General features: G+C 41.4%; 1 protein-coding gene across 5 annotated transcripts in view; it reads right to left on the bottom strand.

Moving 5' to 3' along the window:
• ncoa6 (nuclear receptor coactivator 6) overlaps positions 1-24,862 on the bottom strand; it is an 82,572-nt gene extending 57,710 nt beyond the window's left edge. For 2 of the 5 annotated variants that reach the window (XM_072515173.1, XM_072515175.1), the window contains exons 1-6: positions 24,652-24,862; positions 7,210-7,490; positions 5,955-6,110; positions 5,538-5,651; positions 4,252-4,395; positions 1,139-1,909 (exon numbers count right to left, since the gene is read on the bottom strand). In XM_072515173.1, the coding sequence (XP_072371274.1) occupies positions 1,139-1,909; positions 4,252-4,395; positions 5,538-5,651; positions 5,955-6,110; positions 7,210-7,405 (1,381 nt within the window). In that variant the 5' untranslated portion in view covers positions 7,406-7,490; positions 24,652-24,862. Of the gene's footprint in view, positions 1-1,138; positions 1,910-4,251; positions 4,396-5,537; positions 5,652-5,954; positions 6,111-7,209; positions 7,491-8,344; positions 8,481-24,651 lie in introns of all 5 variants that reach the window. The other 3 variants (XM_072515171.1, XM_072515174.1, XM_072515172.1) reach the window with 2 other exon arrangements.
• Positions 24,863-24,970: the final 108 nt, after the last annotated feature.

Genomic DNA, 24,970 nt, shown 5'->3' with positions numbered 1-24,970 from the left:
ATTCAGCACTCAGTGCAAACAAAGTCCGCACTGTAGGTGGATCACTTTTATACTGGGACATTCCCGATGAAGGATGGAGATATGCTCATGACATTTCCACAAAGCATCTAACCCGCTCCAGTAAAACGAGGCTAGAACCACCCTGACAAATGCATTTGGGCATTCCCAATCCAGTTCTTAGTGGGAAAAGAAACATTTTAGAAAACTACCAATTCTTTAACACTATACGTGGGAGTGCACTCAGCTGGCGTGGAAAATGAAAGCGAAAAGGTTGCAGTTGAAATGGAATTGGTGCTGAGGACAGTCTTTTGAGACTTGTTAAGACACATTAAAGGTAGCAGGGCAGCTATACCCAAACTAGGAGCCAAAATTGTGTGGTGCTGGGGGGTTGGGGGGGGAGAGAAGAGAGAAGAATTCCATTCAGAGCTGAGCCATTCCTTACTTGAAGAACACGAGTTTGATCAAGTCAAATACTCGCAGAACAATAGGGATGGAAGAATTAACAGAAAAATATTAATATCTCATCAGCATTTTATATTTAAAAATGTGAACATTGGGACAGAATCTTTTACTTTAAAAAACTGATGGTGGGCAGCACGGCGGTTAGCACTGCAGCCTCACAGCGGCAGGGACCCACGTTCAATTCCGGCCTTGGGCGAGTCTCTGTGGAGCTTGCACATTCTCCCCGTGTCTGCGTGGGTTTCCTCTGGGTGCTCCGGTTTCCTCCCACAGTCCAAAGACGTGCGGATTAGGTATGATAAAAATTGTCCCTTCGTGTCCAGGGATGTACAGGTTAAGTTACGGGATGGAATGGATGAGTGGGCCTGGGTGAGGGCGAGGTGCTCTTTCAGTGGGGTGGTGCAGACTAGATGGGTCAAATGGCTTCCCCTGTGCTGCAGGAATGCTATGGAAGTAATGAAAGCCAAACTAAAGCAATTGTTATTTTAATCTGCCATTGAAGAATATTTGGAAAATATGCAAATTCATCGATTTGTATTGAAAGTGCGTAACACACCAGACCATTTACAGTTCCTCAGCTTTTCATTTACCATAAGGATTTGATTGGATTTCACCAAAAATAAAATGCATTATCATTGCTTAATGCCAATATTAACTTTTTTAATGTTGCAATACTTACTCCCCATACCAGGATGGGAACTCTGTACCACCTGATTTGCTTGCATCATAAACCCAGCAGGCAAGCTTCCTTGTTGAACTATAGGACCTCGACTTGGAGAGCTCTGGCACACAGCTGGCTGAAATGTCTGAGAGAGGGAAGTGCTTTGTGGCGTTCTCGGTCCTATATGCTGCTGTGGCTGGTTCACTGTTGGGGAGGATGAAGGAGAGCTTTGTTGGAAAGAGGAAGGAGACGACACTGGAGACTTGTTGGTTAGATGCGGCTGTTGCAAGGGCGTAGGAACTCGAGAAGGCCCTCCCGGATGGATCTTAAGGGGTGGCGATGCAAATTGTGGTGAACTGCAGGGTTGAGAAAAGTTCTGATGGCTTTGTGGCGTTTGTTGACTTCCAAATGGGTATGGAGGAGGAGGGTGAGCGGGGGTCTGTACAGCCGACAGGGTCGGTCTGATCTGAAGCTGTTGGGGCTGCATTTGTCCAGGCATAGGAGGCATGGGAGCCTTCTTCCAGATCTGATTTGCCAGTGTTCCTAAGGCCCCTTGTGTAGAGACTGATTGGATTGCTGCTGCTGGGACTTGATTCCATGTGGCAGCTATGGACATTTGAGCTGGATTAAATGGAGGTCGCCCTCCCTGCAGTTGATGAGGCTGAAGATTGGCTGGAGCAATTTGCCGGGTGGTTGACATGGTTTGCACAATGTTAGGCTGAGAAGGCAATGATCCAGAGGGGTGGCTTGATGCTTGAATGCTTAGAGTTGACAAAACTGAATCCATATCTGGTTTAAAAAAATGAACATGCATTAATTTAAAGCTGCAATTTTAAATATTATAAAATGAATAAAGGTTTTCTATTTGTCATAGTCACAACCAATAATGCTTTCTGCAGGAATGAGCTTAACTTCTGTAGAGTTTGTGCTTTAATGATATTGTAAATTTGACATTGACGCAATGATTACATTCAGTTTTAATGGTGCGTCTCCCAATGCAGCACCTTTCCTCGAATATCAGGAAGAGACTAAGCTAGAGGGCATGGTAATCAGAAAGTGTGTAGCCACCTAAAAAAAATCTGCTGTCCACAAAAATCCCAGAAGTCATCAGTTGCAAGCAAAAATATTAGCAAAGATTCAATAATTCAATCTTGAAAGACTGTCAATCATCTTAATTGGATAATTAAAAATTATCTTGTTTCTCATCGTCAATTCAGTTTAGAGTCCTTGGTTGTTAACAGCTTTGGTGGGCTCAGCTCCTAAGTACAAACCAGGTAGGTATGAAAATACAGCATTAGTTAGCTGGAGTGCTTTGCAGTCAGCCTTTAATGAAGCCAGCCAGGACAATTTAAGTGATGCAACGCAACGTTACAGTGGACAATAATATGCAACGATTTATACTTAAATCACCAGCTCACATCATTTAATGATGGATTGATAAAAGGTGCACTCAGACATTCCATTTGCAGGGGTGACTGGTGGCAATGGACCCAAAAGAATATTTAATGTAACTTTTCCAGAAATTCCAATATTGTAATATGGAAAATTAAAATAGCTGCTTTAAAGTTTCCATAGAATAAGTAGCATCTGATAACAAAGTTTTCTGGTTTGAACATTTTCAAATCACCATCCAATGAGATAAAATGACATTAATTTGAATTAGGTGTCACCACATCCTCCACATCATTCCCTATTTACGCCAGCAAAATGTGCATCGTACTACTTCCTGGAAAGCCTCTATCACAAAACCACAAAATGAGACCGCATATGCTACACATGGAAACATGAACTTACATCCTGTCATGCCACCACACCATATACTAGTGTGAATAGTTGAAGTAAATATGTACAGGTTGTCTGCATGCTGTTTTAAATAACCCATTATTCTGATTAATTTCTTGTTTCTCCTGGAAACTACACTGACAACCGTTTCAGGAATACTCTGTTCAAATAGTTCACTGGTAGTTGAAAGTCTCCAGAACAATTGGAAAACACATGATTTATTTCCACATCTGCATAAATGTTACGTGTGTCCCTTTAAGAAAGGTTTGGTCTTACCACATGACTTGTAAGAAGTCTTACTACACCAGGTTAAAGTCCAACAGGTTTGTTTCGAATCACTAGCTTTCGGAGCACAGCTCTTTCCTCAGGTGAATGAAGAGGTGGGTTCCAGAAACATATATATCGACAAAGTCAATGATGCAAGATGATACTTTGACGATCCACAACATGATTTGTAGCACGGCTTCAGTGATGTCATTTGTGGGTGGAGCTGGGCTGTGGCTGTCAGGTGAGAGGGGGTTTAGGTTTTTGGGTTTCAGTTTGTTGCTTTGGATAGCAGATGAAAAAAAAGTGTTTCCCTGTTTTCATTTCAAAGCTGTTTGAGTGACCTGAAAGCACATTGGGTGTGGCTAACTGCCTTGTTAGAGTTGCGTTCCGGAAGGAGTTTTCAATCTGCTGGTTGGAGGCTGGATCTCAGGGAAAGGACCAGTCCCATTCAAGTGAGATTACAGTGTCCTGGGCCACGCCCTTGAAAGGGGTTTTGGTTTATTAGATTTTGTATTGAATTGGAACAGCTAAGGGGGATTCATTAAGAGTTATATAGATAGATTACTGTAGCTGTTGTGTGTTTTTTCATGTTTGTAATTGGTAACAAATTATTATTTTATATATGTTAATTACATTCTTATAATAAATTTTGTTTTGATAAAAGCGCCTAGGAAGTCTGATGAATCACACCTGAAGTGAAGGCTCTTGTGCTCATCCTAGCCAAATTCAATATAAAAGTTATCGGTCAGGTGAGCTTCATAATACACTTTGAAGTTTCTAAGCCCTGGCCCATAACAATAAATCTCAGTGACGAGGAGTTAATGTAGGAAACGTTCTTAAACTGAAGTGTACTCACTACACTCTATTTCGGCAAAATAATGCAGATTTATTTATAGTTTAAAGATTAATTATGTACCATGCAATTTTATTTTACCAATACACAAGTTAAAATACATGTACAGAAAAAAGTGTCGAACTAGCCTAGGAAAAATGAGAACAGCACATCCTTTTGTAAACTCCACAGAAAGTGCAAGTGTTTCTTTTAAGAAACAAGCTTTTAATGCATTAAATCTCCTTCTTACCAGTCTGCGTGGTGGGTCGAGTAGAGGGATGAGGTACTCTGCTTTGCAGTAGCTCGGAACTTGCTCCACTACCAACCAAAGAAGCTGCCATATTGCTACTTGAAGGGATCATGGCAGCAGATGGGTTGTTAACTCTAATCAAACCTATTTTTAAAAAAACAGAACATGGAATTATAATTGTCTCATTAGTAACTGCATTTAGCACCAACAATTTCCTGATCCATGTTTCATTTTGTAACTTTAAACACTAATGTGCAGTTCTCAATATTGACAATCATATTTCCAAAGAACAAAGAACAAAGAAATGTACAGCACAGGAACAGGCCCTTTGGCCCTCCAAGCCCGTGCCGCCCGACTAAACTACAATCTTCTACACTTCCTGGGTCCGTATCCCTCTATTCCCATCCTATTCATGTATTTGTCAAGATGCCCCTTAAATGTCACTATCGTCCCTGCTTCCACCACCTCCTCCGGTAGCGAGTTCCAGGCACCCACTACCCTCCACTTTTGAAGTCTTTGCAAATCTTTGAAATTTTCTTTCCTCAGAATCTCACTTTCCGTCATACGATATGATACTTAAACACCTCAACCAGAGTCCACTTTCCAACAAACTAACACTCTCCTTTCATCGAGTATAAATCTGCTACTTCCCCCGACGTTGGTATTCCTGCAAAATGTCCCGATGGGTGTAAGATAAATAGCTATGAGAAATATCACCTTTTTCCCCCAGCAAAACTAATAAAAGTTTGTTGAGATGCCTGATCATGTGTTTGGATCAACAATCCCAGATTCTGTTAATTCAAAGTCTCTTGATTCAAATGATCTTGTATCTTTTTAAAATAACATTGCAAAGTGCATTTCATTGTGCCTTCAAGGGCAGGAATATAGAAGATCGGTCTTGGAATCGACATCCACTGTAAACACCAAAACCAAAACCCTGGAATGATTAAAAAAGTTCTCATGCTGAATAGATAAACAAAGATACTCTTTCTCATCCATAATTGTGATCTTTTATATTATTTGACTCCACAGGATGAGTGGTTAATGTTAGAACTAGGTTTTCCGTACCCACCCACGCAGGAAAATATGTACCCATGCAGAAAAATACTATTCACTGTACTTCGGTACATGTGACAATAAATCAAATCAAATCAAAATCAAACCACCCATAGAAAGAATGTAACATAGTACTTCCAAGAGACTACTTTGACACCAACTGTTTTCTAAAGGCAGAAACACAATCACTTTGCTCCAAAAAACACTCAAAAGTAGAATATTTTATATACCTTGACCTCCTTGCAAAGAAAATCCTGATTCCATTCTGATCTGATTCACTGGCCCGTTTACTCTGATTTCTTGGCCTCTATGTTGCACCAAAGCCAAGTTAATGACCCCTTCGCCTGAAGTAAAATGAAACATTTCTTTTGTTTACAAGCTACTTTCATATTTTTGAAGTGCAAAGCATTAAAAATGTTATATGGATAATTAGATGCTGGTCTCATTTTGCATCGAAACTAAACATCACAGTTAACACTAATAAACAGAATTTAGCTATAGATCTGTGCAGTACATTTGTTGCTATACTTGATGACTTCTCATCCATTTTTGTAGTATTCCTGCTGAAATCGTGCACGACCAAGCTAGAATGTCCATCCATCCAGTATTGTGTACATTGAAAACTGGAAAAAAAGTAGGTGGAATACCTTCAATTTGAACGGAAAGAATGCCCAAATCACGGAGCTGCTGGTTATTATTCTGAGCCATCAGTCGCAATCGTTCTGCAGCTTCACGGGGAATATTAAACGTTACACGAACGCTGTTCCATGGTTCCACTTTCTCCGGCCTCAGTTTCTCTGCACCTGGTTGAAAACGTAGCAAATATTTCAGATATGATGCTTGCTTCCCAAAAATATTGTTTGATATATTAACAAAAACGCACTTGCAAATATTATGGTTGAACTTCATGCAGCACTGCTTTATAAAGACCAGTATGCTATGGTATATCATGCATATGTATTAGATTTCCATTAAGGTGGAAACTGTGCTCCTTTAAATCCACAAAGTCTAACCATTGTTAATTAAAGTGGCTCAGGTGAGAGGTTTGATATAGGGAACTTGATTAATTGAAAAGTGCTGCAACTCAGAATCACAGAGTCTTTTAACATCTAAGGATAACATATCACAGCTCAGTCTGTGTACTTTTTAAACCCAACTTCATTCAGCTTTTGAATCTTCGAGAGGCTGCTCATTGCCACATTTTCCTCAACCCAGGACAGGTTAAGTCAAGTATCTCTACACTGGTATCTTCACCATTGTCTGACTGATCAGCAGATGTAGGAGTTCATACCAGGATAAATAACACCGGTCACAACAAGATGAAAGAGAAGTGATTGGAAGTAGTAAGCAATCTTGTCTGTTCTCTAAACTTGACATGAAGGTGAAGGAAAGAAACCGGAGCTCATGGAGAGAAGGAAGGCTGATGTCTTGGCCTTCGCCTCTCTGATTGCAGGGCGGAGAATTTTGCTGGCGTGGCAGTCGGCATCTCCACCCGGGGTAGCGGCTTGGTTGGGTGACCTGTACGACTTCCTGCGGTTAGAGAAGATAAAGTATGAGTTAAGGGGCTCTTCAGGGGGTTTGAGGAAAGATGGGGGACGTTTGTGACCATGTTTGAGGAGCTGTTTGTCGCCGGGGGGAGTGAAAAAGGGGAAAACTCTGTACAGACTGCATAGTTGATTGTTGGGAAGTATGTTTCCCGGGATGTTTATTCGCTGTAACCTATTTTGATACATGTTTGTAATAAAATGCATTTTGAAAAAAAAAAAATGAAGGTGAAGGAAAGACAGGAGTTCAAGACGCTGGGATGCAAAAGCATTTTAAAAATATGGACTTTCCGATATAACATCTTTAGATTCTGATTGCATTAGTTGGAAGCATTAATCCTTTGAATAGAATTCTTACCCATCCCCAAAAGGCATGACATGTTATTGACGATCATGTCTAGTTTATTCACAAAATCATAATCCTTCATGTTCCCCTTGAAAGCTATCCAGACTGTGAAATCATCCTCCCGGACCTCCAGGCTGAGCTGATCATCGCCAAACACCAACTCCAAATCCATTTCCTCAATCGTTGTAGACCATACGGAGAGAAGCATGTCTTCTAGATCAGATAAGTCATCTGAATGAATTCTTTCAGTATTTCAAATTGATGCCAAATGGTGGAACCACAAAAGAGGCTGCCTGAAAAATGAAAACAAATTAATATCCAATAAGCAAACTAAAAGTTCACATGATAGGTTAGGTTGCATGATCATCATATACAAACTGAAGCTCTATGAAAAGGTTTAACTGTCCGGCATGCAGTTCCTGAGATTGAGCCTTTTAAAAACAATTTTGCTCTCGCACTGTGGTTGTTTTAAAAGTTCATTCACATGATATAGTAGTCAGTGGCAAGGCCAGCATTTATTGTTCATCCCTAATTGCCCTAACGGAGTGGTTTGCTGAGCCATTTCAGAGTGTAGCTGAGAGTGAACCACACTGATGTGAATCTGGAATCAGGCTGGGTAAGGATGTCAGATTCCTTTCCCTCAAGGATTTTTGTGAACCAGCTGGATTTTTACGACAGTTAGGTGGTCACTGTTCGTGATAAGAGCTTTCTGTTGCAGGCTTATTTAATAACTGAATTTAAATTCCACGGCTGCTATAGTGGGATCCGAACTTGCGTCTTTGGATTCTCATCCAGTAACGTTACTAACTATGGCGTAATTCAGAACGAGACATTAATGCTACTCATATCAGGATCAATGGGATTACAATTTTAAAAATGCAATTAAAATATTTCAAAGTAATATTTCTTCTACACTTTCTGTCTTCACTCCATATTGTATTCTCTCCTCGTATTGACTGCGCCATATTGTTCCTTGCATGTCTGAAGTAGCAGGGTTTGGTTAACCCATAAAGACCCATGTTCAATCTGTCAGTGCTGAGTTGAATTATTTCAGGCAGTAGTGAAGGGTGTAGTGAAGGCTGAAGATGACCACCGTGCCCCTGGGTTGGCAATCTCTGGGTGGGGAGGGAAATCACCAGAGGTTTACCTTTTGGCAATTACTTCCAGTCGGCAAGAATATGATTCAGTTGCCCGTGATGTTCCCACAGATGAGTAGCTTGCTGACAATGGTGAGGCCCATGCATGAATGATACATGAATGGCCACTTTCACAAAGAAGATACACTGCAAAAAAAAAAAAAAATTGACATTGATTTTGCTGAGAAGCTGAGCTGTTCCGATTCATGACGGTGGTGTCGAAACATTCTTCAATCTGGAATCATCAGTAAGCTTCTGCTGCTGCCAAACTGGCTGAAGCCATCTCAGCACTGACCAAATATTGAACCTAGGTCTTTTCTTATTAACATGTCTGTGATGTTTCCTCAGGCGTTAGATTATGAAATCCCTTCCCAGATGAAAAATGAAAATTATGTGCATAGGCCATTCCAATGAACTCTCGAGCATTTTTTCTTATAAAACAACATCACTGGCAAGGCTGTCTCTCATCTCAATGTACAGTTTATCAATTCGCTTTTAAAAAAAACTAAATTAATGCTGTAAGAAAAGGGTCACCATAGCCAACTAAAAGTCAAGATGCTGACCTGATCCATCATTTCACAACTTAACAAATACCGTTGTTGGTGCAGAGAACCATCACTGCCTGGACTGCAATGTCTCAGATTTTCTCAGGGAAACTAGGGATGGGCAATCAATGCAGCCTTGCCAAAGCTACCCTCACCCCAAGGACAAATAAAAAATAAAAATCGCACCACATAAGGGGGCAAAATTCCTAAAAACAGTAAAAACAATTTTTCTCACATATAACAATCTATTAGCTAAGTAACAGTGTGGATTTGAATCTAACACTGATTTGCTTAGAAAAGTGTTTGCAAGGTTCTCGTTGAAATTGAATTTTGCGGGGGTTAGCATTATTTGGGGTATCGGACGAGCCGGGAGTGCAGGAGGTGAAAGAGGCCGGTATTCTGGCCTTTGCGTCCCTGGTAGCCCGGAGGAGGATTCTGCTACAGTGGAAGGATGCAAAGCCCCCAAGCGTAGAAGCCTGGATCAGCGACATGGCAGGATTCATTAAATTGGAGAGGGTAAAGTTTGCCTTGCGAGGGACTGTGCAAAGGTTCTTCAGGCGGTGGCAACCGTTCCTAGTCAGCAGCAGCAGCCCGGGGGGGGTTTCATGTAGGTGTTTGTTATTGTTTCATGGGGAGGGGGGGGGTTGTACATTGGGGGAATTTGCGATATAAGTGTACAATGTTGATCTGTGTGTTTTATGCTTTTCTTTTTCTGTAAGGTGGGGGGAGGGGGGGCTTTTGTTGAAAATTTGCTAAAATTGAATACATTTTTTTTTTAAAAAGAGATTGAATTTTGCCTCCTTTGTTTTTTCTCCCAAGCCCAACTGTTAATGTCAAAGGGATATTATTAAAGCTCAACATTCATAAAGGTTCAACTGCCTGCTTGAATAGTAAACATTATTTGAAGGATCTGAATGATGCTTTCAATAGACAGCAAATTACTGCACTGGACTCTAAATTCACAGCATACATAATTTTCCATTTTTAAACAATACCTATGAATGCCGAATGATCAAAATAAATTAACACACACTTCTGCAGTAACTCACTTTCCACCTTCACCTCTGTACCCCTAACTCTGGCAGCTGAATAAAAGATTCAATTACACAATTACTATTGACCACCGTCTCTTGTGCAAGCAAATAGACACTAATTCATTGCCAAGATATTGTCAACAGGCCAGTTCATTTGGAATGCATTTATAGTCCAATAAAGATTAACACAGATGAGGGTTATTTCATTACAATCCACTGTTTTCCTACTCTGCTATGGCCTTATACTGATCTGTGACACAACAGATAGGCTCTGAATGTTACTCTGGGGGTGGTGAGGAGGGAGGGAGTTTGGGGAACAGAAAAAGAGGAAAAGACAAAACTGACAATTAGGCAACTTCCAACTGATCTGAACAGACACTTGGTTCAACCTTACAGATCCAGTTTTACAGAGCAAAAATCTTGTTGAGGCATCCTCTCAAAACTGCCCAACGCCATCCAGCCCATCTAGAATAGTCAAACCTATCCAATCCTTCACAAATCAATGTTGACTCTCAAATGATATTTGTACAAGTGCTCTGTAATTTTTAATAATAATAATCTTTATTGTCACAAGTAGGCTTACATTAACACTGCAATTAAGTTACTGTGAAAAGCCCCTAGTCGCCACATTCCGGTACCTGCTCGGGTACACAGAGGGAGAATTAAGAATGTCCAATTCATCTAACAGCACATCTTTGGGGACGTGTGAGAGGAAACCGGAGTACCCAGAGGAAACCCACGCAGACACAGGGAGAATGTGCAGACTCCGCACAGACAGTGACCCAAGCAGGGAATCCTTTCTTGATTAAGGGATCGATTTCTTCAATTTCCCAATCGAAAAGGAATAATTTCTGATTCTAGAGAGCTATGGAAGATTATGACTAATGAATCTGCAATGTCCTCATCTTGGACGTGTTAGGTGCTGAAGATTTGTCTATTTTATGTCCCATTATTTTCTCTATTCCCTGTACCGTTGAACAAAATACATAAATCCAGTCAGTTCCTCCATGACTTACTTTCAGGTTTCCTTGTGTCACTAGTATTGTGCCCCAACACAGATACAAAACTCTCATTTCAGCAGACTGCCATTTCTTTATTATTCCATTGTAATCCCATCTGTATCCATCTTTAATGGGCCTTACCCCACACTCTCAATACATTTGTAAAAGGTTTTTCTGTTAGCTTTGATGTCCCTTCCAGTGTTTTTTTTTTCATGTTTTCTTTTTGCATCACATTACTTTTTGTATCCCTTTGTTGCTTTTTGCAGCCTCCCAGTCTGCTGAATTCCCACATTTCCTGACATTTGTTAAGCTTTTAGTTTGATACCTCATTTGACCACAGTTGCTTAAATGACATAAATAAGCGTTGCCGTTTATGTGTATGCAATGGTTTTATTTTATTTCATCCATTCAACAATTTATTTGGTAGAAGAACATCAGAAGCACGTGTCGGCTACTCGGGCTTTCTCCATCATATGATAAAATCATATCTGATTTCCGATCTCAACTTCACCCTCCTGCCTGAACCCCACATAATAATAATCATCTTTATTGTCACAAGTAGGCTTACATTAACACTGCAGTGAAGTTACTGTGAAAAGCCCCCAGTCGCCACATTCCGGCGCCCGTTCAGGTACACTGAGGGAGGAGAACGTCCAATTCACCAAACAGCACATCTTTCGGGACTTGTGGGAGGAAACCGGAGCACCCGGAGGAAACCCATGCAGACACAGGGAGAACGTGCAGACTCTACACAGACAGTGACCCAAGCCTGGAATCAAACCTGGGACCCTGGAGCTGTGAAGCAACAGCGCTATCCACTGTGCTACCGTGCTGCCGTATCCCTTTGATTCAAATAAACTATTGATATCTGTCTTGACTATATTTAACAACTGTTCATAGATAGCCTTCTGTAGTTCAGCCGAGTTTAATGCAGTTAATTCTTCCATTCCATCAAAGTTTCCTTGCTTCAATTAAAAAATGTGGTTTATGACCATCCATCATCTCTCTCAAACACAACATCAAATTCAATCACATTATAGTCACTGCTGTTTTTTCATTAGATTGTTAACTAATTCTGGTTTGTTACTCATCACTAAACTCAGAATGATTTCTACCATGATCAGATCTAAACAAACCGTTCTAAAACTGCCCCCAATACAGTCCTGAAGGCATTACAATCGAGCTATTCTGCTCCAGCTAGTCTCACTCGAGGAAAATAGGGTGCAGAGGCTTTGCGGTACAACCCCCAAAATGGTGAAAGTGGCAATGGGGGAATGGGGAGAAGTTAAGCCGCACTTAAATTCATCTAGTAAACAGTTAACCGCAAAAGAACAGCAACGGTATGGGAGCAGGTCATTTACCTGCTCGGATCCGGTCAGTGAATAGTAAAGCTCAGGAATAATTCAAGATAAATTATTGCGCATGCATCCAATGTAATTTTAAAAATATAACAATGGTTTATGAATTTTAATGTGGATCAAATTATGAACAAAACTGCATCAGCTTGATAAAAATTCATTGTTACTTATCCTCCTCCCCTCAAAAAACAAGGAAAGATTTTAAATGTCTCTAATTAGTAAGTAAAATCCAAAGGTTCCAGAGGAACTAAAACTTGGAGACATGAAGACAAATTGAAATTGGGCTAATGGGGCGCATGGGAACAATTAAAACAAAACAAAAAATTTAGAGTACCCAATTCATTTTTTCCAATTAAGGGGCAATTTAGCAGGCCAATCCACCTACCCTGCACATCTTTGGGTTGTGGGGCGAAACCCACGTAAACACAGGGAGAATGTGCAAACTCCACACGGGAACAATTTTACAAGAGAGGGATGTCCTTTTAGAAATGTGAAAAAATTGATGTCAGGGAAGGGAGAGATTCATAGCAAACGCACGTTTGTTAAATGCCCTTCCATAGCAGTTCTGGCAAAGCCAGCCTGGTGATCAGAAAATGGTGTAGCACCTTCAATTCTGGTCTGGACAGGTTTATTTTGTGACTATTCTCAAGGTTAGGAAAACCAAGTTATTTTATGATTGGTGTCAGGATTTCCAGGCAATGAGATAAAGGCAACATATGACCTGAATTCAAGAGGAGCTAGTTAGCTAAGAAAAAAATCCATTTAATCACCGAAACATGCTGTCACATTTAACAATAGGATCTATACAGGGTAGAGGAACAAAGAGATCTAATCACAAATCATTAAAAAGCTGGTTAACAAGGTCAAATACAAACCTAGCACTGAGATTAATTTCTAGAGGAATAGAATTGAAAAGCAAGTAATTTTAAATTTGTAAGAACCTTGGTTAGACCACAATTGGAGTACTGCACACAGGTCTGGTTTCTATATTGTAAAAAGATATGGGGAAGGTGCAAATATGATTTAATTGAATGATAGGTCATAGAGCAGAGGGAACTCATTCAAGTCCGTGCTGGCTCTCTGTACAGCAATCCAGCAGTCCCTCTTCCCCTGCTCTATCCCCATAGCCCTGCCAATTTATTTCCATCAACTGACAATCATATTTTGTATTGAAATCATGGATCATCTGTTTCCACTAAACTCATAGGCAATGTGTTCCAGGTCATTCCAAATCTCTGTTTAAAATGATTCCACCGCCTCCCCCCCTCCTCTTGCCCAACACCACTAAGCTATTTCCCCTTGTTCTTACTATCAGCTAATGGAAACAGGTTTGCTCTGTCTATCTTTTCTAAACCTCTCAATCTCACACACCTCTACCAGATCTTCCTTCAATCTGGTTTGTCTTTTTTTATTCATTCTGCCCATCCCTAATTGCCCTTGAGAAGGTGGTAGTGAGCTGTGTTTTTGAACCACTGTAGTGTAGGTACAACCACTGGGGTGTTGGGGAGAGAGTTCCAGGATTTTGATCCAGTGACAGTGAAGGGACAGTAAAATGTTCCCATGTCAGGAAGGTGAGTGCTTGTAGGAGGACTTCCAGGTGGTGGAGTTCACAAGTATCTGCTGCCATTGTATTTCCAGATGGTAGCAGTCGTGGGGTTGGAAGATACTGCCCGTTAAGGAGCCTTGGTGAGTTCCTGCAGTGCACCTTGTAGATGGTACACATGGCTGCCACTGTGCATTGGTGGTGGAGAGAGTGAATAAGAACAAAGAAGAACAAAGAACAATAGAGCACAGGAAACAGGAACAGGCCCTTCGGCCCTCCAAGCCTGTGCCGGTCATGATACCACCAATGTTTTGTGGATGGCGTGCCAAATCAAACAGGCTGCTTTGTCCTGGATGGTGTCCAGGACATCCAAAGATGTGCAGGTTCAGTGGATTGGTCATGCTAAAATTGCCCTTAATCATCCAAAGATGTGCAGATTAGGAAGGGTTATGGGGATAGGATTAGGGAGTGGGCCTAGATCAGGGTGCTCTTTCAGAGAGTGGGTGTAGACTCGATGGGCCGGGTGGCCTCCTTCTGCACTGTAGGGATCCTATGGTGTTGAGCTTCTTTGGAGCTGCACCCATTCAAGCAAGTGGACAGTATTCCATCACACTCCTGACTTGTAGATTGTGGACAGACTTTGGTGCGTCAAGAGGCGAGTTACTCGCCACAGGATTACTAGTCTCTGCACTCACCCACTCAGCACTTCTGGCTGAAGACTGTAGCCAATGCTTCAGCCTTATCTTTTGCACCAATATACTGGGCCCCTCCATCATTGAGGTTAGAGATATTTGTGAGTATCCTCCTCCAGTGCGGTGTTTAATTATCCACCACCGGTCATGACTGGATATAGCAAAACTGCAAAGCTTAGATCTGACTGGTTGTGGAACCGCTTAGCTCTGTCTATTACTTGCTGTTTATGCTGTTTGGCAAGCATGTGGTCCTGTGTTGTAGCGTCACCAGGTTGACACCTCATTTTTAGGTATGCCTGGTGCTGCTTCAGGCATGCTCTCCTGCACTCCTCATAGAACCAGGGTCCATGCCCTGGCTTGGTGGCATTGGTAGAGTGGGGGATATGCAAGACCATGAGATTACAGATATTGGTCAAGTGCAATCCTGCTGATGGCCCACAGTGCCTCATGGTTATCCAATCTTGAGTTGTTAGATCTGTTCAAAATCTGCCCTATTTAGTACAGTGGTAGTACCACACAATGGAGGGGATGCTTAATGTGAAGACTGAATTTTGTTCCCACAAGGACTGCGTGGTGGTCACTCTGTCATGGACGGATGCATCTGCAGCAGGCAGGTTGGCACAGATGAGGTCAAGTATGTTTTTCCCTCACCACCTGCCCCAGATCCAATCTCACAGCTTTGACCTTTAGTACTCGAAGGTGCTGTCTGGGATATTATCTGTAAAATATGATTCCATGGGTATGACACTGTCAGGAAGTTGCTTGATGAATCTGAGAGCCACAAGCCCCCTGATTTTAGTAAGTAGGGTGTTGCAGGATCAATGTAGCTGAGTTTGCTGTCATCATTTCTGGTGTGTAGGTGATGCCGGGTGGTCCGTCCGGTTTCATTTCTTACTGACTTGACTTTAGTGGTTTGCTACAACTGAGAGGCTTGCTCGGTCATTTCGGGGGGCATCAACTCCAGACTCCATGAAGTCTCAGCGCGTCAGATCAAACCTGGGCAAGGAACACTCTCTTGCTAATTATCACTTTCCACGATCAATGATCCCATCATCCCCCAAGCCCAAGCTGATGAATCAGTACTCCTCTGTCAACATCCTCAGTAACAGTAATTCTAGAAATATGTTGGACTGAAGGTTGATGGAGCAGAGTAGTTTTTTTATTCATTCACGGGATGTGGACACGTCACTGGCAGGAGTCGCATTTATTGCCCATCACGGAGTACATTTAAGAATCAACCACATTGCTGTGGATCTGCAGTCACATATACCAGTCACAGACCAATTAAGGACGGCAGATTTCCTACCTAAAGGACATTAGTGAACCAGATGGGTTTTCATGACACTTGGCAATAATTAGGCTTAATTCCAAATATTTATTGGATTCAAATTCCACCATCTGCCTTGGTGGGATTCTGGGTCTTTGGATTACTTGTCCAATGACCATATCATTACATCATTACCTCCCTATATGTTCAAAGGAAAACGGCCTTTGTTTCTCTAATCTAACCTTGTAGCTAAAGTCCCCCATCCCTGGAAACATTATGATAAATCTTTTCTGCATCCCCTCAAGAACCCTCGCACCGTGCCAGAATTAGATTCAATAGCCTAACTGTGGCCGAACAGAGCTTGGTAAAGGATCAACTTAACTTCCCTGCTTTGTATTCAATACCTATTTTATGAACCTATACACTTTGCTATTTACTCTTTCTGTATGTCCTGCCACCTTCAAAAGATATGTGCACATGAACCCCCACCCCATATCCCTGACCTTGTACTGTGTCATCAAGCCTATATTGCTTTCCACCATCCCTTCTGCCAAAATATACTTCACATGTCCCTGAATTAAATTAATCTACAACTTGCCTGCTCATCCTGCTAGCCTGTCTACATCCTATTGTAATTGAGTGGCATCATCCTTACTGTTTGTACTTCCAAGTGCAAACTTGGGAAGGCGGTGGCATACTGGTATTGTCACTGAACTAGCAAACCAGAGTCCCGGGGTAGTGCTCTGGGGACCCAGGTTCAAATCCACCCCCCGCCACCAGTCAGAGAAACAATCATTTACCGTTGTTTCGGTCTCCGTGTCAATTTTTTTAACAAAGCTGATACTGAGCTTCCTATTCCATTGGTCTCAATTTTAGTAATCAGCCTTTAACAGAGTATGTTTTCAAACGTTTTCTTAGAATCTACATAGCATCGATGTTGATGTATAAGTCGACATTTAAAGTCTCAAAACATCCCTCCGAAAATGGGTGTTGAGTTGTACGTGGGAGTATAAAAGTGAACTACTGGCGTGGGTAGTTGTCATTTTGAAATGGAATTGGGTGCAAAATGGGCATGTCTTAAACTCCCACTTATCTTGTCCAAACAGCCCATATCACCGGATTGATCCCTTGTGGCCAGATATAAGGTGCTTGTAAGTTAAAGATGCATTTGCTGGGCAGAAAATTGAGGCTGACTACTAATGCGAGAGTATAGCGAGTCTTGGTTGGTGATGGTGGTGGTGGGGGAGATTAGAATGTGGAACCCGCTATTATTTGGGGTAGTTGAGTAAAATAGCAGAACTGCATTGAAGGGGAAGCTACAATTGTAAAAGAAAAATTCTTCTCCTTATTCTTTTTTCCTCCCTCTCTCTCAATACAATAGTTCTTTCCCTCTCAATTTCTGTACCCAACGACTCCAATTCATCTTATTTCCTTCTCCACCATCGGTGTGTTTCCTTTGCAATCCATCATTCACCCAACATCCCTAATGCACATTATCGCTGCGCCATTATTTATTTCACACTTAGAAGTTTTGAGCTGAAGGATGAGGGGGAAGTTTAACAGCTTACCACTAGATTCCACCACTCCAGCAAATTCCGAGTATGTATCTTACATCGGCTTATTGACAGAGGAAGAGCAAGGGAAACCTTTGCCCCCCCCCCCACAAGAAAAACCTAAACCTTCACAGATGTTACTATTTAAAAAACATATGGCATCAATTTCTAGACCGCAACCTCATTTTTTTTTGGGGGGGGGGGATTATTCACACAGTATTAAAAATGTTATAAAAAGTATAGATAATCTGAATCACATGTCCTGCTCGATTATTACTCTAGTCTGTCATAGCTATCAAATAAATGTCAATGTAAAATTTATTGAATGTATTAAATACAGAACGCTTATTTCCTATTGCCCACCATACATTAATTTCCTGTAACCTTCCAGTTAGTCCTTCAGTATCATTAATCATAAAGTATAGTAAAATTGTAAAGGACAAATGCAATAATCACAATAGAAATACAGCCAGATTCAGAGAGAGTAAATCACAACAGTGAGTGATCCTATCAGAATGGTAAGCCATCGAAATTACAAAAGAACATGCAGGTTTTCATTATTCTATGTTTATTCATTATGAAATTAAATATATTAGCAGCATCACTGACTTAACATAATGGAATAAGTCAATTTCAATCTTATTACATGGGATTCCAAGATTTCTACCAATGTTTTGGTTGATATTATTGACTTTTATAACGAGTGCCACTGGTTTCTAATGAATAAATAAATCAAATTATTTTTGCTCAGTAAGTTCTGAAGTTGGTGTGTTGGAGATAGAAACAAGTTTGGAATTCTATGAAAATCCGTGAGTTAGTATTTATCTTTGGAAAAGAATAAAAAATTGGCTGGCAAAACAAATGATGTATATTTAAAAACAAACAAATCTGTTCTTAAGGGTAGCCTGCAGTTGAGGTAGTCACTTTCCTGCAGTACAAGGATTATGAATCAGATGAGTGAAAGTAATCGTAAACCGCAAAACCGCATCGGATCTGTTTTTTGTTTTGTCAGCCTTATAGGAGGTTATTTTTTAAAAACTGGCAGCTTTACGCAAATTAATGCTATATCTTTCCGAGCTTCAGTTATCACACATACCTCTGTTTAGAGTTCAGCTTCAGAATACACAAGTTACTGGTTGATTTGCTGCGGATTTACAACATTGACCTAATCACAAGACAAGTGACTACTTCTCCAAGACACAATTATCAAAACAACTGAACTAAAACTTTGGCATCTTTGCGATGTAGCTGTCCATAATTTTAGCAAATTTTTATTGACTTTATGACAAATTACTGGAATACACACAGCTATTCAGTCAACACCCTTATACAACAAGCTGCTCCCATCAGTATCTGGTATACAGAGATTGATTTCAAACAAAATAACATTACCTTTCAAATTGGTCAGGCAAAAACGTGTTAACGGACAACAGAAACACCAGCCCAGCTATGTAACAAATGAATGCATCTCATTATTTTGACTAAATTCTTGACAAATAATAATTGCTGTAATAATATAATTAGTTTTTTCACAACATTGCCATCAGGGTCACAAGCTGACGTGCTCGCAAGTAAACTTTACTCAAATCCTAACACCACTTTCAGTGTTGAAAAATAATGCTCTTTTTTAAAGTACATAATAATTCCTGCAAACTACTTATGTGCTTTCATTTACAAAAAAATGTCACAAGGCACGAAACTAAAGAACATTTCTTAAATACATTTTTGAAACAAATATTAAGCGCAGCTTTTACATGTTGATGCAGAAATTGTGTTTTAAATACTTAAAAATATATAAAAGTCTATGAGTCAACATCATGGATTGAGTAGGAGATGCAGACCAGGAACCACAGCCTTAAAAGTCCAACATTCCTTCCACCCCCCCCCCCACCCCCCCCCCACACACACACGAACCACAGCCTTAAAAGTCCAACATTCCTTCCACCCCCCCCCCACCCCCCCCACACACACACGAACCACAGCCTTAAAAGTCCAACATTCCTTCCACCCCCCCCACCCCCCCCACACACACACACCCACCCCCCACATACACAAAAACATGAATATAGTGTCCTAGGGATTAAAAATGCTCCCAACTCAATTAAAGCCTCAGTTTACCTGGATGAGCAATCAAACCAATAAAGAATTATGGTGTAGTGTGTGGAGAATTCTGGAAAACAAAATCTCAAGATTTAGGAACTATAAATATCTAACAGCAAGGCACTGAAAGGTGCACTACAAATATTCTGAACAGATTACAAACTACCAACTGAGTCTGCGTCTGTTCATGGCGGTCCAGTGGTGCGACGCTATTTCAGGATGGCAACCTGGAACTATTGGAGTGCCACAGGGATCTGTGCCAGGGCCAGTTATTTACAATATATAGTGACTTGGATGAGGGAAATGAATGTACTATTGCCAAGTTTGCGGATGAAATAGAGATAGGTGGGAAGGCAACCGGTGAGGATGAGAGAGTCTACAGAGGGATATAAACAGGTTAGGTGAGTGGGCAAAAACTTGGCAGATAGAATATAATGTAGGTAAATGTGTGAAGTTATGCACCTTGTCGGAAGAATGAAGGAGCTGAATGTTATTGAAATGGAGAAAGGAAACGGAAATCTGCAACTCAAGAGGGAGTCCTCGTGCATGAATCACAAAAAACTGGCATGCAATTTCAGTAAATAGGGAAAACAAATGGAATGGTGGCCTTCATTTCAAAGGGAATGGAGCATAAAAATAAATCTTGCTAAAACAATACAAGGCACTAATTAGATCACACCTGGACTACTGTGAACAGTTTTGATCTCCTTATCCAAGGAAAGATATACAAAGAACAAACAAAGAAATGTACAGCACAGAAACAGGCCCTTCGGCCCTCCAAGCCCTTGCCGACCATGCTGCCCGACTCAACTATAATCTTCTACACTTCCTGGGTCCGTATCCCTCTATTCCCATATACTGGCATTGTAGGCAGTCCAGAGAATGTTCGCTAGGTTAATCCTGGGTATGGAGGGATTTTCTTATGAGTAGGTTGGGACTGTACTCATTGGGAGTTGAGAAGAATGAGAGACATATACGATTGTCAGGAGACTTGACAGAGTAAATGCTGAGCGATTGTCCTCCTTGTGGCAGAGTCTAGGATCAGAGGGCATAACACCAGAGTAAGGGGTCACCCATTTAAGACAAAGATAAGGAGGACTTTCTTCTCGAAGAGGTTAGTGAATCTGTGGAATTCTTTCACAGTAACTTCATTGCAGTGTTAATGTAAGGCTACATGTGACAATAATAATTATTACCACAGAGGGTTATAGAGATTACTAAACCAATGCGGATCAAGGCAATGTAAAGGACTGTGGGATCTAAAGAAGTTGCAAATTAAGCCACATTCCGATGTCACTGGCTACTGATGACTGTGTCAGCAACATATTGCACATATGCAAAAGAAATGAAGCAGAATAAGCCACACGAGGAGGAAAATCTAAGTCAAACAACCCAAAACATTCTTCTGAACTTTCCCGCCTGTTGAAATGCAGTTATCTTATCAATTATAATTAAAGGTCGAGTATTTCAAAACTAGTAACTTCAGGACAGAGGCACTGCCATATTTCAGATCTTGGGCCATGCGCAGGTGGGGACAAGGGTCGCTGAGTGTGGGAACAGACCACAGTGCACAAGCGGTGAAGGGGATAACAAGTCATGTGTCAAATTGCGCCAGTGCAGCACCTAACTAAATTGCCCAGGCAAGTTTTGGAAAAATATTTTACTCAATTAAAGTTGACACATGACACATTCTGTTCAGTTGCCCAGGTAAGTTTTAAAAAATATTTTACTCAATTAAAATTGACACATGACACATTCTAATCAGCGTTTGTACAACTCCAGCTTCAGGACAGCCGGAAGTGATATTGTACTGTAAAAGGTACAAAAAATGTTACACATAAAATGCATTGACAGTGCAAGGTGTAAAATGTGCCATTGCATGCCATAATGTAAAGGTAGCACAGTGGTTAGCACTATTGTTTCACAGCGCCAGGGACATGGGTTCGATTCCCGGTTAGGGTCTCTCTCTGTGTGGAGTCTGCAGTTTCTCCCCGTGGTCTGCATGGGTTTCCTCCGGGTGCTCCGGTTTCCTCCCACAAGTCCCGAAAGACGCGCTGTTAGGTAATTTGGACATTCTAAATTCTCCCTCAGTGTACCCGAACATGCGCCGGAGTGTAGCGACCAAGGGATTTTAACGGTAACTTCATTGCAGTGTTAATGTAAGCCTACTTGTGACACTAATAAAGATTATTATTAAAAGTACAAATCAACACCGTTAACAAACTCGACTTTTGCACACCAGCACATTTCTCAACTAAATAAAGTATAATTTCACAGGGATTTCCCAGAAGGACATTGTACCAGTGGAAAGAAAATATTTTATTTTTTAAAAAACAAACCCAAGAGAGACCAGTATTCTACCCTCGACCGAGAAGTTTAAGTTGAAGTGCACATTTTCTGAAAACAGTAAATTATTACATAACAACTGACCACCACTCATCATTCAACACAGAAAAGCAGCTTAAATGGATCTCAAGCAGTGCAACCCTTGAGACACTTGCCTGAAAACTGCGACATGTAATTTAGAATCAAATAAACCTTTCGTAAAACTGTTTATTTCACACTAGAAACAAGTTTCCCAGAACAAGTAACACATATCTATCATACTCGGCTTCCTTTCTGGAGGTAGTGCCAACACGATCAAGCAACAATACACTCCAATAGGAACAGACAAATTCACTAATCAAAAGCTGAATGAATATTGATATTTAAATGGCACTCAAATGTGAGAAATTGATCAGAATTTTAATAGCTAAGTAATATCTAAATCTTAGCAATCACGCCCAAAATCATTCATCATTTACTTGAAATTTCAATTTCCCCTTGTTGCATTCATTTTCAAAACTTAAATTGTTATCTCAACAAATACTGACATGACAATTCAAGTAAGCACACCACTAAAAGCAGTAAATATTATAAACCTCCTCACTGACCAAGACTTTAAGAGCCTGTATGTAGGCTAAACAAAGTTACTGAAGTTTGGTATTTTTCAAAGCTCCAGGAACAAGTTAAGGAGTTTGAAGATAAGAATACGAACTAGAAGCAGGAATAGGCCATCTGGCCCCTCGAGCTTGCTCCGCCATTCAATGAGATCATGGCTGATCTTTTGCGGACTCAGCTCTACTTTCCAGCCCGAACACCATAACCCTTAATCCCTTTATTCTTCAAAAAACTATCTATCTATCTTAAAAACATTTAATGAAGGAGCCTCAATTGCTTCACTGGGCAAGGAATTCCATAGATTCACAACCCTTTCGGTGAAGAAGTTCCATCCCAAGCTCAGTCCTAAATCTACTTCCCCTTATTTTGAGGCTATGCCCCCTAGTTCTGCTATCATCCGCTAGTGGAAACAATCTGCCCGCATCTATCCTATCTATTCCCTTCATAATTTTATATGTTTCTATAAGATCTCCCCGCATCCTTCTAAATTCCAACGAGTACAGTCCCAGTCTACTCAACCTCTCCTCGTAATCCAACCCCCTCAACTTTGGGATTAACCTAGTGAATCTCCTCTGCACACCCTCCAGCGCCAGTACTCCTTCTCAGGTAAGGAGACCAAAACTGAACACAATACTCCAGGTGTGGAATCCCTTTTGTTGTTATTCCTACCAAAATAGATAACCTCACATTTGTCAACATTGTATTCCATCTGCCAGACTCTAGCCCATTCACTTAACCTATCCAAATCCCTCTGCAGACTTCCGGCTTTTTGCTTTACCACTCATCTTAGTGTCGTCTGCAAACGTGGACACATTGCACTTGGGCCCCAACTCCAAATCATCTATGTAAATTGTGAACAACTGTGATCCCTGAGGGACACCACTAGCTACTGATTGCCAACCAGAGAAACACCCATTAATCCCCACTATTTGCTTTCTATTGATTAACCAATCCTCTATCCATGCTACTACTTTACCCTTAATGCCATGCATCTTTATCTTATGCAGCAACCTTTTGTGTGGCACCTTGTCAAAAGTTGGAAGATGGAAAACAGAATACTGGCTGATGTATATACAAAGCACAACTACTTCTCTGCAACAAAATCAGAAAATACAGGACAATCTCAGCAGGTCTGACAGCATCTGTGAAGAGAGAACGGGGAGCTAACGTTTCAAGTCTGGATGACTGTCAAAGCTGATAAAATCGCTTTTATCTTCGTGTTTCATTCACTGCCACTTCTCTGCAACAACAATCAACAGAAGGTGAAGTGGCAAAACATTCCCCAATTGCTGCCACTCTGCAGATATTAGAAATAAACTTGTCCTCACTACACATTTACTCACATCAACTATTCAATCTGCCAGTAAACGCGGTGTAGATTTGCCAAAATAAATTTAAGCTGAATTTAGCCAGGTGAATTGGCATCATTGCATTCTTTATACAGAACAATGACAATTATTGGGATTTCAGTCACTATTCAACCATAAATAGCAAGGAAAGCTGGCACTGCCTAAAAGAGTGGTTGGCGTATGTCGATTCAATAGTAGCTTTCAAGGGGGAATTGGTTAAATACTTGAAAAACACAACATTGCAGGGCTGTGGGGACGAATTGATTGATTAATTGTCACATGTACCGAAGTGCAATGAAAAGTATTTATCTGTGGCTAAGGGAACTTACATAGTATGGAAAAAAATAATCAACAGAGTTCATTGACAAACATACTCAACAAATCACATCAACAAATAGTGATTGGTTACAGTGCGGAACAAGGGCCAAACAAAGCAAATACTTGAGCAAGAACAGCATAGGGTGTTGTGAATAGTGTTCTTACAGGGAACAGAACACTACTCACTCCAGTTGGACAGTGCCTTCACAGAACCAGCACGGGCATGACGGGCCGAACGATTTTTTTCGAGGTTATCAATAGAAATGAAAGACGTCACGTTATCTGGCCACAACCGATTTGTTTTTCAACATCTTATCCAGACAATTTGGCGACAGGGGAGGGAACGCTTTTGGTTAAAATACATGTGGAGGGCTGCTTTGCATTTAATCGTCATCGACAGGGAAATAAGTCAACAAACTGAAAGCCCTGGGCTGCAATTATACCGCCCCATGTAAAGGCGGGGTGGGGGGACACCGGGCTCGGACAGCCGGCACACTGAGTGACAGCGGCTTCGAGTGGCACCGGGAACTGGGGTTGGTGCCAGCTCCCGGTGCCCCCTTCAGTGCGGCCCGGGGCCGCTGCTCCCTTTCCACCCTCACAGGGCCCCCTTGTACTCACCGGCCTCCCTCAGGCCGCCGGCCAGCCAGCTCTCATCCCTCGGGCGCTGGATCTTTCGGACGATTTTACTCAACCATCGACGTGTGAATTAAAATCGATCTTTCCCCCCCGGTCCCGTCAACACTGAGGCCAGCATCAAGGAGGAGGGGGAGGGGGCTGTGGGCAAACTACCCACCGGGCAACCCCGCACACAGCCGCGCTCCCATTGGGCGGCCCCAAACCGGCAGTAAGGCGCTCTTCCATAGGCCAGCGTTTCAGCCAATCGGCGTCGGCCGTCGCCGGCGTGCTGACGACATCGTCCGTGCCGCCACTTCCTTTG

This window comes from Scyliorhinus torazame, chromosome 8 (assembly GCF_047496885.1).
Source record: "Scyliorhinus torazame isolate Kashiwa2021f chromosome 8, sScyTor2.1, whole genome shotgun sequence".
In the NCBI taxonomy this organism is placed as follows: Eukaryota; Metazoa; Chordata; class Chondrichthyes; order Carcharhiniformes; family Scyliorhinidae; genus Scyliorhinus; species Scyliorhinus torazame.
This window is presented reverse-complemented; position numbering and strand designations above follow the sequence as displayed.